Source organism: Palaemon carinicauda, chromosome 1, assembly GCF_036898095.1.
Source record: "Palaemon carinicauda isolate YSFRI2023 chromosome 1, ASM3689809v2, whole genome shotgun sequence".
NCBI lineage: Eukaryota > Metazoa > Arthropoda > Malacostraca > Decapoda > Palaemonidae > Palaemon > Palaemon carinicauda.
Window position 1 is genome coordinate 186,508,796 of NC_090725.1, and position 13,409 is coordinate 186,522,204.

The 13,409-nt window shown below is 42.6% G+C and overlaps 1 protein-coding gene across 1 annotated transcript in view; it reads left to right on the forward strand.

The window, feature by feature from the left end:
• Positions 1-13,409, forward strand: part of Polr1B (RNA polymerase I subunit Rpl135) — a 494,679-nt gene that overhangs the window by 294,572 nt on the left and 186,698 nt on the right. The window contains exon 14 of the mRNA XM_068386504.1: positions 10,187-10,363. Coding sequence (XP_068242605.1) covers positions 10,187-10,363 — 177 coding nt within the window. The remainder of the gene's footprint in view (positions 1-10,186; positions 10,364-13,409) is intronic.

Here is a 13,409-nt window from a genome sequence, read left to right on the forward strand (position 1 = left end):
CTCAGCAGATACTGCGGCTGCCTGCTCCCACACTCCACCTGTGAGAGCTCCACCACCGATGCGCAGTCGACCCTGCCAGACGCATGTTCATGCTGCACCCTCCGTTGACATGCGTGAGCTACCGCATCAGCAGTGGGAAGGTGCTGTAAAGCTGCCGTGTTTTGACGCAATGCGGCATGCTCCGCAACCCACGGCAGTCCCTCCCACGCACCAGCACTCCGCTTTTGTTGTTGCCAGCTCCCACACTCCGACTGCGGAGAAGGTTGACGATGCACCCGTTGGCCTACAGCCTGCCACGGTTGTGCGCCCAGCATTGCTCCCTGCTCCCACACTCTTGTTGTGAGAGCTCCTCCACCCATGCGCAGTCGACCCTGCCAGACGCATGCTGACTCCCACAGACACACGGAGCACTCCGTTGCCGTGCGTGAGCTACCACAAGCTGCCGTGTTTTGACACGGTGTGTCAGCCTCCGCAACCCACTGTGGTTACCGCCACTCGCCCGCAGCAGACTAGTCAGTCAGGAGTTGAGGCTTCCCCACACAGCTTTGGTTGTTGCCAGCTCACAGACTGTCAAGCAGTTACATGACGTTGCCTTCTGGTCTGCTACTATGCACCAGTGCTGTATGTCCTCACGCTCCTGTTGTGGTTGACAGTTCAGTTTTTGACAGTTCACAGACTGTCAAGCAGTTACATAACGTTGCCTTCTGGTCTGCTGCTTATGCACCAGTGAAACCCTCACTGAGATACCTAGCTTTTCTCGGACATGGTTCCTGTAGATGAGAAAGTGCTGTTCTCCCTCCTTCTGATATTCCCTTGAGGACTCTGTCATTTGGAGAGGAGCCTTAAGCTGCTTAGCCTCCTATGGACTTTAATTAAAGCATAACATGCTTCCAGGGATGGTAAATGGTTCCGCTTCAGTCGCTAATCCCGTCTGTTGCCACACCTGCTCCCATAGACCCTAATGGGCTTTGTTGCAAGACATGCAGTCCAAGCTTAGTCCTTGTTAGAGGATTTTTTACGGAGAAGAACCTTCTAGCCAACAACCTTCCTACCGGTTGGTTGTACGCCCTGTTGACGCTGAGGTATCCTACTCACGTCCGCCAGTTGAGATGGTTCCTCCACCGGTGCGACCCAGTGTGGGTTGCCAGTCGCACGTTGACGTTAAGCAACTCTCGGAGGTGGTTGTGGACGTTCAGTGTGTCACTAGGAAGACGTTCAACAACCAGCAGAGGTGCCTTGTTGTGACGCAGTGCGGCAACCTCAGCAACCCGGTAGGGGGTTGTCTGCACAACCCAGACAGTCTAGACAGTTTCGGGTTGTCGCTGTACTTCCTCGTGTCCCCATGGTTGACAGTTCACAGACTGTGCAGCAGTACCATGATCTTGTGTCCGGCTCCGTCACGCATCCACCAGTGCGACCGGATTCAGCGAGTCAGACGTTGCCCACTCCGTTGCCGTTTCCTCATCAGTTTCGGATGAGGAACCCTCTGATGGGGACATGGCTGAACAAGACGATCATCCCCCAGCCATGCTATCCATCCAGAAGATGCTGAAGAAGGAACACGGCCCTGTCAGGCTGTGGATGAGTCTGGTTAGGACACTGTCATCCGTGGTTCAATTGGTGTCTCTTGGAAGACTACACCTCCGTCCTCTTCGGTATCATCTAGCTCTTCACTGGAAAAGGACAAGACGCTAGAAGCGGTCTCGATCCCGGTTTCCGGAAAGATAGTCTGGTCTGACTTGATGAAAGGGCTTTATCAACCTTTGAAAAGGTTTTCCCCTGACTGTTCAGACTCCCAACCACGTTCTCTTCTCAGACGCATCGGACGTAGGCTGGGGTGCGTCCTTAGGCGGTAGGGAATGCTCGGGATTATGGAACTCGAGTCAAAGGACAATGCATTTCAACTGCAAGAAGCTACTGGCAGTACGTCTGACCTGGAAAAGCTTCAGGTCTCTCCTTCAAGGCAAAGTGGTGGAGGTGAACACGGTCAACTCCGTGCTTTGATGTACATCTCCTAGCAAGGAGGGACCTACTCTCTGACATGGTACGAGTTCGCAAGTGACCTCCTCCTGTTCAACAGGTCTAGACTTTTCACTAGTAACGAGTTTCTTCCAAGGCAACTTGAATGTCTTAGCAGATTGTCTCAGTAGGAAGGGACAATAATTCCAACACATTGGACCCTCCACAAGGATGTATGCAAGAGACTTTGGGTCACCTGGGGCCAGCCAACCATAGATCTCTTCGCAATCTCGATGTCCAAGAGGCTCTCAATACTTTGCTCACCTATCCCGGACCCAACAGTAGTTCTTATAGATGCCTTTCACTAGATTGGTCTCATCTAGATCTATATGCATTCCCTCCGTTCTAGATTGTCAACAAGGTACTGCAGAAGTTCGCCTCTCACGAAGGGACAAAGTTGACTCTAGTTGCTTCCCTCTGGCCCGCGAGAGAATAACTTACCGAGGTACTTCGGTGGCTAGTAGACGTTCCCAGAACACTTCCCCTAAGGGTGGACCTGCTACGTCTGCCACGCGTAAAGAAGGTACTCCAAGGCCTCCACGCTCTTCGTCTGACTGCCTTCAGAATATCGAAAGACTCTCGAGAACTAGAGGTTTTTCGAAGGAGGCAACCAGAGCGATTGCTAGAGCAAGGAGAACATCCACCCTTAGAGTCTACCAATCGAAGTGGGAAATCTTCCGAAACTGGTGCAAGTCAGTATCCATATCCTCGACCAGTACCTCTGTAACTCAAATAGCTGACTTCCTCTTATATCTGAGGAAAGAGCGATCTCTTTCAGCTCCCACTATCAAGGGTTACAGAAGCATGTTGGCATCAGTCTTCCGTCACAGAGGCTTAGATCTTTCCAACAATAAAGATCTACAGGACCTCCTTAAGTCTTTTGAGACCACGAAGGAGCGTCGTTTGGTTACACCTGGTTGGAATTTAGACGTGGTTCTAAGATTCCTTATGTCAGACAGGTTCAAGCCACTTCAATCAGCCTCCCTGAAAGATCTCACCTTTAAGACTCTTTGCCTGATATGCTTAACCACAGCTAAAAGAGTCAGTGAGATTCATGCCTTCAGCAAGAACATCGGATTCTCATCCGAAACGGCTACATGTTCTACATCTTGGTTTTCTAGCCAAACACGAGCTGCCTTCTCGGCCTTGACCAATATCGTTCGATATTCCAAACTTATCGTATGGTTGGAAATGAACTAGAAAGAGTATTATGTCCTGTAAGAGCTCTTAAGTTCTATTTTAAAACCTTTACGAGGCCCGTCTGAAGCTTTATGGTGTTCAGTTAAGAATCCATCTTTGCCTATGTCAGAGAATTCTTTTTCCTATTTTATCAGACTGTTAATACGAGAAGCTCATTCCCTTCTGAATGAGGAAGACCAAGCTTGGCTGAAGGTAAGGACACACGAAGTTAGAGCTGTCACAACTTCCGTGGCCTTTAAACTAATAGATCTCTGCAAAATATATTCGACGCAACCTATTGGAAAAGCAAATCAGTGTTCGCGTCTTTTATCTTAAGAATGTCCAGTCTCTTTACGAGAACTGCTACACTCTGGGACCATTCGTAGCAACGAGTGCAGTAGTGGTGGGGGCTCCACCACTACAATTCCCTAATTCCAGAACCTTTTTAATCTTTCTCTTGAAATATTTTTGGGTTGTTTGGAAGGCTAAGAAGCCTTTCGCATCCTCCTTGATTTGGCGGGTGGTCAAAATCATTTCTTGAGAAGCGCCTAGATTAGAGGTTTTGATGAGGACCTTTAGTATGGGTTGCAACCCTTCATACTTCAGCTCCTAGGAGTCGCTCAGCATCCTTTGAGGATCGCGAGGCTCAGTAAGGAAGACGTACTTAAAAAGGCAGAGTAATTGTTCAAGTCGTCTTCCTTACCAGGTACTTATTTATTTTATGCTTGTTATTTTGAATAACTGCTAAAATGAAATACGGAATACTTAGCTCATAATGTCAACTTGTAATGCTGGTCTCTACCCACCCCCCTGGGTGTGAATCAGCTATATGATCATCGGGTAAGTTTGATATTGAAAAATGTTATTTTCCTTAGTAAAATAAATTTTTGAATATACTTACCCGATGATCATAAATTAAAGGACCCACCCTTCCTCCCCAATAGAGAACCAGTGGGACAGAGGAGAAAATTGGTTCTATGTTGACATCGAGTACTTGAGTACCTACTTTCCTTTGTTTTTTATAAAGACAGCAGATTTCTTAGCTCCAAAGTTATCTGTTATTTTGCGGAAGTTAGCAAGAAGAGGAGCTTTTAGCACTAGTTGGAGAATTGGTAATGTTACTCCTCTATGTAAATGTGTTTGTGGTAGCTCAAGTCCCACTGATTACCGCCCAATTTCCATAACTCCCATATTACCTAAAGTTTTTGAACGTCTTCTGGCAAAACGTCTTAATAGGTTTGCTGAAGGTAATCATCTACTCCCTAGTTTGCAATTTTGTTTTCGTAAAGGCCTTGGAGCATGTGATGCCCTTCTTACAATCTCCAATGCTGTACAGAAATCCCTTGATTGTGGTCGGGAAGTTCGTATGATTGGCCTTGATTTTAGTGCTGCCTTTGACCGTGTTAATCATGAGGCCCTTGTTTTCAAACTGAAACAGTTGGGAGTGGGTGGGTCGTTTCTTAACATTATTACTGATTTTTTAAGTAACAGATCTCAAAGAGTTGTTGTTGATGGGCACCATAGTGATTATAGGAATGTGATATCCGGTGTTCCACAGGGTAGTGTTCTTGGCCCATTACTTTTCATACTATATACACATGACATGTGGTTTGGCCTAGAAAACAAGCTTGTTGCATATGCAGATGATGCTACTCTCTTTGCATCAATTCCATCCCCTGAATGTAGATCTAGGGTTGGTGAATCCCTTAATAGAGATTTAGCTAGAATTAGTGCATGGTGCAAATTATGGGGTATGAAGTTGAATCCTAACAAAACTCAAAGTATGATTGTAAGTAGGTCAAGGACGGTGGTTCCTCAACATCCGGATCTCAGTATTGATAATGTTTCTTCAAATATGTATGACTCTTTCAAAATTTTAGGTGTGATTCTCGACAGTAAATTTACTTTTGAGAAACATATAAGGTCTGTGTCTTCTTCAATTTCACAAAAAATAGGCTTATTGAGAAAGTCTTTCAAGATTTTCGGTGATCAATCTATTCTGAAGAAGTGTTTTAATTCTTTCATTCTACCTTGTTTTGAGTATTGTTCTCCTGTCTGGTCTTCAGCTGCTGATTCTCATCTTAATTTGTTGGACAGAAACTTACGGTCTATTAAATTTCTTATTCCTGATCTAGATATTAATCTCTGGCACCGTCGTTCAATTAGTTCATTATGTATGTTGCATAAGATTTTTCACAACTCTGACCATCCTTTACATTCAGATCTCCCTGGACAATTCTATCCTGTTCGTAATACTAGGCAGGCAGTTAATTCTAATAGCCAGGTCTTCTCCATCACGAGGCTCAATACTACGCAGTACTCTAGAAGTTTTATTCCAGCTGTGACCAAGTTGTGGAATGATCTTCCTAATCGGGTGGTTGAATCAGTAGAACTTCAAAAGTTCAAAGTTGGAGCAAATGCTTTTTTGTTGACCAGGAGGACATAGTCTTTTTATAGTTTATTTATGACATATTTGTTTTTGATGTTGTTGATAGTTTATTATATGACATGTCTGTTTTGACGTTGTTTCTTATTTTAGAATGATTTATTGTTAATTTGTTCTCTTCATTTATTTATTTCCTTATTTCCTTTCCTCACTGGCTATTTTTCCCTGTTGGAGCCCCTGGGCTTATAGCATCTTGCTTTTCCAACTAGGGTTGTAGCTTGGATAGTAATAATAGTAATAATAATAATAATAATAATAATGATGTACACCCCCACCTGTATAGCGATCGCTGGCGTATTCCGCCCGTAGATTTTTTCTGTCGGGCAGCAGGGATGCAGCTATATGATCATCGGGTAAGTATATTCAAAAATTTATTTTACTAAGGAAAATAACATTTTATATATAAAATATCCATAAACTTACCGGTTTCATCCATGTTCCAGACCTGTTCTAGAGCGTACCCCTAATCATCGATGAGCTTCTTAAGCGGACCATCCGCCATGTCCGCCATTTTTTTTTCTAATGATCCAAATTGCACAATTTCTATATATGTTTTAGACATATATAATACCTTCATCATATGAAAATTTCAAGTCATTTGATCAAAAACTTTTGGATTTATTAGCAAAAATCATGATTTAAAAAAATATTTAGGTACATTTTTCCCCACTACTATAATACCAATTGTATTGAAACTTATACCAAAAAAACTATTCTAACAACCGAACAATACCGTCAGACAGAATTTCGATTTTCCTTTCTGTTTTTTTAATGAATTTTTATTTTTTTTTTCCTCGTCTAGACGGAAAATAATCGGGAAAAAAATGTAAAAAGAAAATAAAAATTTTGTCTGACAGAATTGTGGGATTTTTATTCTTCTTTTCAATGATATCTTTTTCTCAAATATCGAACAACAAATAAGCGAGAAAAATGTACCTAAGTGGGAATAAGTATGTTTTTGAGTTATGAGCTCCCAAAGATTTGCAGCAAACTTTCGCTTCTTTTCTAAAAGAAATCAAGATAATATTATTATGATAACTTTTATTGTTTATTCCTACATAAATGCACCCTAAAGGAGGTATTTGAACCCTCAGTTTACTATTCCTATGTTATCAGTTGCCAGCGATCTCTAATTGTTGCCAGTGTTTTAGTTAGCAGGTTTCAGCTTTGTACTCTTATCCATGTTTCCCTCTTTCTTGGTTCTTTTTTCTTGTTCTCCACTTACTTTTTGTTCTTTCTATCACCTTATGTAACATTGGCATTGCTATGAATTCCAGAGGACGTTGTGAAACCATAATCAACATACGAACTTCAAGTAAATAAACACATGCATTATAATTTCTATATGTCTTTGGAAACTTTGCTGATGTTTTCGTAGCTGGTAGTTTTCATTCACCTACCCTCTACCAATGCCTTTCATTTCTGCCAGAAGTACGAGATTTCGGAACATGAGAGAGAGAGAGAGAGAGAGAGAGAGAGAGAGAGAGAGAGAGAGAGAGAGAGAGAGAGAGAGAAAGAGAGAGAGAGAGAGAGAGATCATGAAAGCATTTGGCTGATATAGATGGCAGTTCAAATTGAGAGAGAGAGAGAGAGAGAGAGAGAGAGAGAGAGAGAGAGAGAGTTGAACATTGTTATTATAGTATTTGTATAAATGGGAGTTTTAAATAATTCAGAGAGAGAGAGAGAGAGAGAGAGAGAGAGAGAGAGAGAGAGAGAGAGAGAGAGAGAGAGAGAGAGAGAGAGAGAATAAAAGTATTTGTATAAATGGCAGTGGTAAATAATTCGAGAGAGAGAGAGAGAGAGAGAGAGAGAGAGAGAGAGAGAACTGCACATCTGTCAAACTCAGTCATACAGACGACGCCATAAGGATGACGTCATCATTTAAAGACCGCTATATCTTCATTGTTTGGAAAAATGATTGACTATTTGTTCTTTCTATAACCTTAGGTAACATTGGCCTTGCTATAATGTTCCCGAGAGCGTTGTGGAAACACAATGTACATACGAACTTCAAGTAAACAAACGCATACATTATAACTTCTATACATCTTTGGAAACTTTGGCTTCTGTTATTGTAGGAGTAGATTTCGTTCATCTACACTCTACCAATGCCTTCCATTTCTGCCAGACGTACAATAGCTCGAAATATAAGTGAAAAATCGCTATAGATATGCAAAATTAACACACAAAGACGATTTTGTCAAACTCAGTCATGCAGATGACACAGTAAGGATGACGTCATCATTTAAAAACCTCTATATCTTCGTTATTTGTAAATATAATTGGCTGAAACTTCTGGGGAGTATGTACGACATGTTTACGCATACATAGAAGCAATAAAACGATTTTCGATTTCTGAAAGTTGTTATGTCAATACCCCATGGCAGACGGTCCAATTAAGCTCACACGGGAACCTTTCCACTGCCACGTGGTCCGCAGAGGCTGACTCCTGACTCCCCTGTTATTTTCACATTATTCAGACCAAAACACCTTTTGAACTTCTCAAACCATCCCCTACTGGCTTGGAAAAGCATCTGTGGGGTTGTGGCACCTTGGCTGGTTGATGGCTGGAGGTCATCCTCCGAGAAACATCGGTACAGAGTCTTGGCCTTCTCCCGGATGGCGAGCGAGTCAACGGCTACTCCCTTACGGTGTTGATCTTGGATCCATATAAAAGGGCATTTTCCAATTTTAGCATGCCCTTTTCTCTAACCCTTGAGCCAGTCTTAGAACTTTGAGGTGCACTAGAAGCTACTGCAGCTCTTATATTGGCTTCGTTCTTCTCAATGTACCTCACGGTACTCTAGTTAACACCAAAGAGTCTCCCAATGGCAGTGAACTTCATCCCTTCCTTAATCTTGTCAAGCACTTTCACCTTTTCTCCAAGAGTCATCACCTTCCGCTGCCGTGGTTTGGCAGACCTCTCACCAGAAGTAGCAGGACCACGCTTAGGGGCCATGATCTCAAAGCAAAGGCTTAGCGAAAGCAAGGCAAAGTTGGGTGAAACATAACATGGAATAGGAGGCGGCTTCAGCGAGACTGTGTACACGCGAGGTGGCTGAGAGAAAAGTGAGGCATAGTAAGATGCGGGAGCTCCGTTGTGCTGGGCGAAGAAAACCGAGTAATGCGAAATATACCCAGTGTAAAGGAGCACGGGCTATTTGAAATTACCGCGAAGAGTGAAATTATATCGCGAATAAAAGAGCATGTTTTGATAGGTATTTTGTAGTTCTTGTTCGCGAAAAAACGAAACCGCGATAACCGAGGTCTGATTTTTGTATGTATGCCACCCACATAAGTAATATAAGGTATTTTTAAGACTTCTTACTTTAGCAAGTACGGTAGTGGGCTATATAGATAAGAATACCTGTTCTTTGTTTGGCCTCATAATCTAGTTGTCTTATAGAGCGATTAGGATTGTGGCGTGCAAGGGTTTAGCAGTAGAAAGGTTTAAAGCAAACAAAGAATTTTTGTATCTGTGAGAGGCTTTCAAATCTGTACTACCAAGTAAACTTTCAGAAACCTTTCTGACAGAAACATTAACACTAGATTCAACTTGGGAAGGGAGTTATGTAAGATTTGGCAATTGGCCAGCAATTACCAGAATTACCCAGTTTAAGGGAGTGTTCACTGGACTTCTGAGGAAGTTAGTAAAGGCAAGAGCTATAAATTTTATCACTATCAAAAGGTGGCTGATTATGTGAATTGTCTTGAGGTAGAAGCATGACATTTTCGTCATCATCTCTGCTATAATCAAGTACAGTAGTCAAGTCTTTCCTGCCTTTTTCCCTGAACCAACAACAAGATTCCTTTGAACTTTGAACTGTTAGCTTGACCGGCAACCATTAAAACATACTTTACCATGAGAGGTACTCCGAGGGAATCACACTTGAAAAATACTTCACAATGGTTCTTTAAATCACCGTATTGCCCCGACAGGATACACAAAGGAAATGCAGACCATGACCTAGAAACAACTCCTGCTCACTCCTTGCAGTATGGGCAATTGCTAACAAAACCAGGGATATACATTTTATCACTACTGACACAACATGTGAAACTGAAGAAACAAGACATTGGGGTATAAGTTACCACTTATCGCTAGTTAATTTTTATAAATTTTACATGTAAGCGTCAATTAAACAGAGCTTCTGAAGAAGAAGTAATTTGATCATGATTACCATCTGTGACAGGGATCTATTACCTAGAACAGTTTTTAAAGTGAAGGATGTTAGAGCTCATTGATGTCCAAGCATGGGAATGATATTTCAACTATTGTAGAACAAAGCATAAGAGTTGCTCTTAATCTAATTTATTATTATTTATTTGATTAGTCTCATTTCTGTGATTAGACAAAATTCTTGGAATGGTGGACTCTGTTCAGTTAGTAAGTTATGACTTAAACACATGATGTAATTTAAAAATATACTGAAAAATTATTGAGAATTTAGGGAAATTTACTAAATATTTTACCCATGTTACTTAAATACTGCGATACTCCAAGCTTTTTGTGATTTGTTTTTTTACTATTACTTTTAACAGATGGGCAAGCAATCGATGGGAACTCCATTTCACAATTGGAAATCCCAGACCACCTCTAAATGTTATCGGCTACAGTACCCTCAAGTTGCACTTGTGAGAAATTCACATTACGATGACATGAACATGGAAGAATTTTGTATGGGATTTAATGCAGTTGTTGCCATTTGCTCTTACACAGTAAGTTTTGCCATTAACACAAAAAGTTTTGAAAATAGAGAGAAAGAAGCTTGAGGTTGATGTTCTTAAGGTTGTAAGATGAATTGTTTGTGAAGTACATTGCCATGTGGAATACAGGTTTAATAGGAATGCAATAATGTTTTTTTCAGAGTTGTTGTAGTTGCTTCCCTGTCACGTAGCCTGTTTATTGCAGAATTAGAATTCTAGTAAAAAGTTTTTTGGAAATTATTCTAAGTAAACTTTGAGATGATATAGCTTTTAATCTTTACTTAACTTTGTTGATTTATAAGTACTAACATTAATTTTTCAATATTAAACTTACCCGATGATCATATAGCTTTCAGCTCTGCTGCCCGACAGAAAAACCTACGGGCGGAATACGCCAGCGATCGCTATACAGGTGGGGGTGTACATCAACAGCGCCATCTGTCAAGTAGGTACTCAAGTACTCGATGTCAACAGAGAACCAATTTTCTCTCTGTCGTGCCACTGGCAAGACCTACTAAATACGCTGTTACTAACTGGATTTGTTTTCACAACTATTTGGTGAAGTACACTTTTCCAGTTTTGAGCTTTCGCTATGCAGGGGTTTTATCTTCATTTCAAAACTTGAACTCGTTTTGGATAGATTTAATTATGGTGACAAAGAGAGTATATACTCTCTTTCACTTTTAAATGGCCGACCCTTCCCTTAGACGGAAGAGTGTTTAGGTTTTTAGTAATTTTGCTTAACACGTTATAGATCTATATTTTATATCTCTCCGCCTTTATTAGGCCTCTTCGATTAACTTTCCTTTTATTATAAACATATAAAAATAAATTTTTTTTATGTTTTGTTTATATGCGACCTTTCCTAATAGTAGGCGGTCCTAACTTGGAACCGAAGTTATTCAACGTTGAGCCCGTTATATCGTATTTAACTTTTAAAGAATTTATAACTTTTTAAATTTAATGTTTTATGAAAGAATTTCTTTGATAGTCTCGTACTGTTTTCAAAGATGAACTAACATTTAGTTTTTTAGTCTACGCAGTTGTTGACGTTCAGGACGTTCAACATGCGCTCTATCGTTACGATAGAGAGAGAGTTTTTCACGGTTTCACTTTGCAGTAAGAGTAAACCGATTCTAGCGTTTCGTTCATTCTTTCTTAGCTTTAATGGTTTTAATTCTAAATTAAAGGAACTTTTTATTTGGAAAACCTTTCAGTTTTTTCCTTTAGCATATATCATGTTTTGACGATATATAATTGGGCTCTTCTCTTAGGTGCGAAATCTAGAGAGAAAGAGAGAGATAGAGACGGAGGGAGAGAGAGGAGAAAAAACGTTTCGTTCAAGCGGGTAACGTTGTTCTCGTTTTACTCTCCTCCCTAGTCGCTGTAGGGGAAGAAGGTAAAACGTTTCTAGGGTTTTATTCTTGTTCCCAGGCTATGTGCGGTGAGAGATTGTTAACGTAGTTTATTTGAACTAGTGTTTAGTCTCTTTCCCAGCCACTGATTTCTTTATCTTTATATATGTTTTCTGTTGCATTATACGACTGTTTTCGCAATTACTACCTTTTAATGAAGGGTAGGATTGCGTGTTTCAGGTAGAAATCAGTAAAAGTTTCGATTTCAGTGAAATAAGTGCAAAACAGAAAATCAAAGTGATAAAGTGATATGCGCAAAGTGTTACAGTGTTGCGTCCGAGGGTTCGTCTGTTCGTGCCTGTCGTTCACCTAGTCCGGGACCTCTTGCAAGCTCCCAAGCCCAGGGGAGAAGTAATGTCGAACGACTTATGGGTTCCTCAGGCCTTGATCAACGAACAGACGTTTCCCTCCGTGGTTTCGGGCGTATCTACCCAAGATCGCCCCACCCACACAAAGACGAGAGAGCCCATTTACTTCTCGTCTGCGGAAGAGGTTTCTCGTAAGAAACCTTGGACCAAGGTCTCGCAGCTTATTAAGTGCAAGTCAGTCCCTTCCGCGCAAGTCCAACGGCCCAGGTGTAGCCACTGGGTCAGTTCGGACTCGCTGCAGTCTTCCGATGACCACACCTCCTAAGAGAGGTAAAGCGGTACCGCAACAGGCAGTAACTCCGTCTGTTGCCGCACCCGCTGTTTTAGACCCTCAGTCACAACGGACAGTAGCTCCGTCTGTTGCCGCTTTTGTAGACCCTAATAGGTCTTTACTGCAGTCTATGCAGACTCAGTTAGCTGCGGTTATGCAGGAGTTTCGTGCGGAGAAGGTTGACTCTGCTCCCGTTAGCCTACAACCTGCCACGGTTGTGCGCCCAGCTCACGCTGAGGCTGCCTGCTCCCACACTCCGGCTGCGGAGAGGTTGGCGCTGCACCCGTTAGCCTACAACCTGCCACGGTTGTGCGCCCAGCTCACGCTGAGGCTGCCTGCTCCCACACTCCGGCTGCGGAGAGGTTGGCGCTGCACCCGTTAGCCTACAACCTGCCACGGTTGTGCGCCCAGCAGACGCTGAGGCTGCCTGCTCCCACACTCCGGCTGTGAGAGCTCCTCCACCCATGCGCAGTCGACCCTGCCAGACGCATGCTGACTCCCACAGACGCACGGAGCACTCCGTTGCCGTGCGTGAGCTACCACAACAACAGGAGGGTGGAGTTAAGCTGCCGTGTTTTGACACGCTGCGTCAGCCTCCGCAACCCACTGTGGTTACCGCCACTCGCCCGCAGCAGACTAGTCAGTCAGGAGTTGAGGCTTCCCCACACAGCTTTGGTTGTTGCCAGCTCACAGACTGTCAAGCAGTTACTTGACGTTGCCTTCTGGTCTGCTACTAATGCACCAGTGCTGTATGTCCTCACGCACCTGTTGTGGTTGACAGTTCAGTTTTTTGACAGTTCACAGACTGTCAAGCAGTTACATAACGTTGCCTTCTGGTCTGCTGCTAATGCACCAGTGCTGTATGTCCTCACGCACCTGTTGTGGTGGACAGTTCAGTTTTTGACAGTTCACAGACTGTCAAGCAGTTACATAACGTTGCCTTCTGGTCTGCTGCTTATGCACCAGTGAGTCCCTCACTGAGATAACCTAGCTTTTCTCGGACA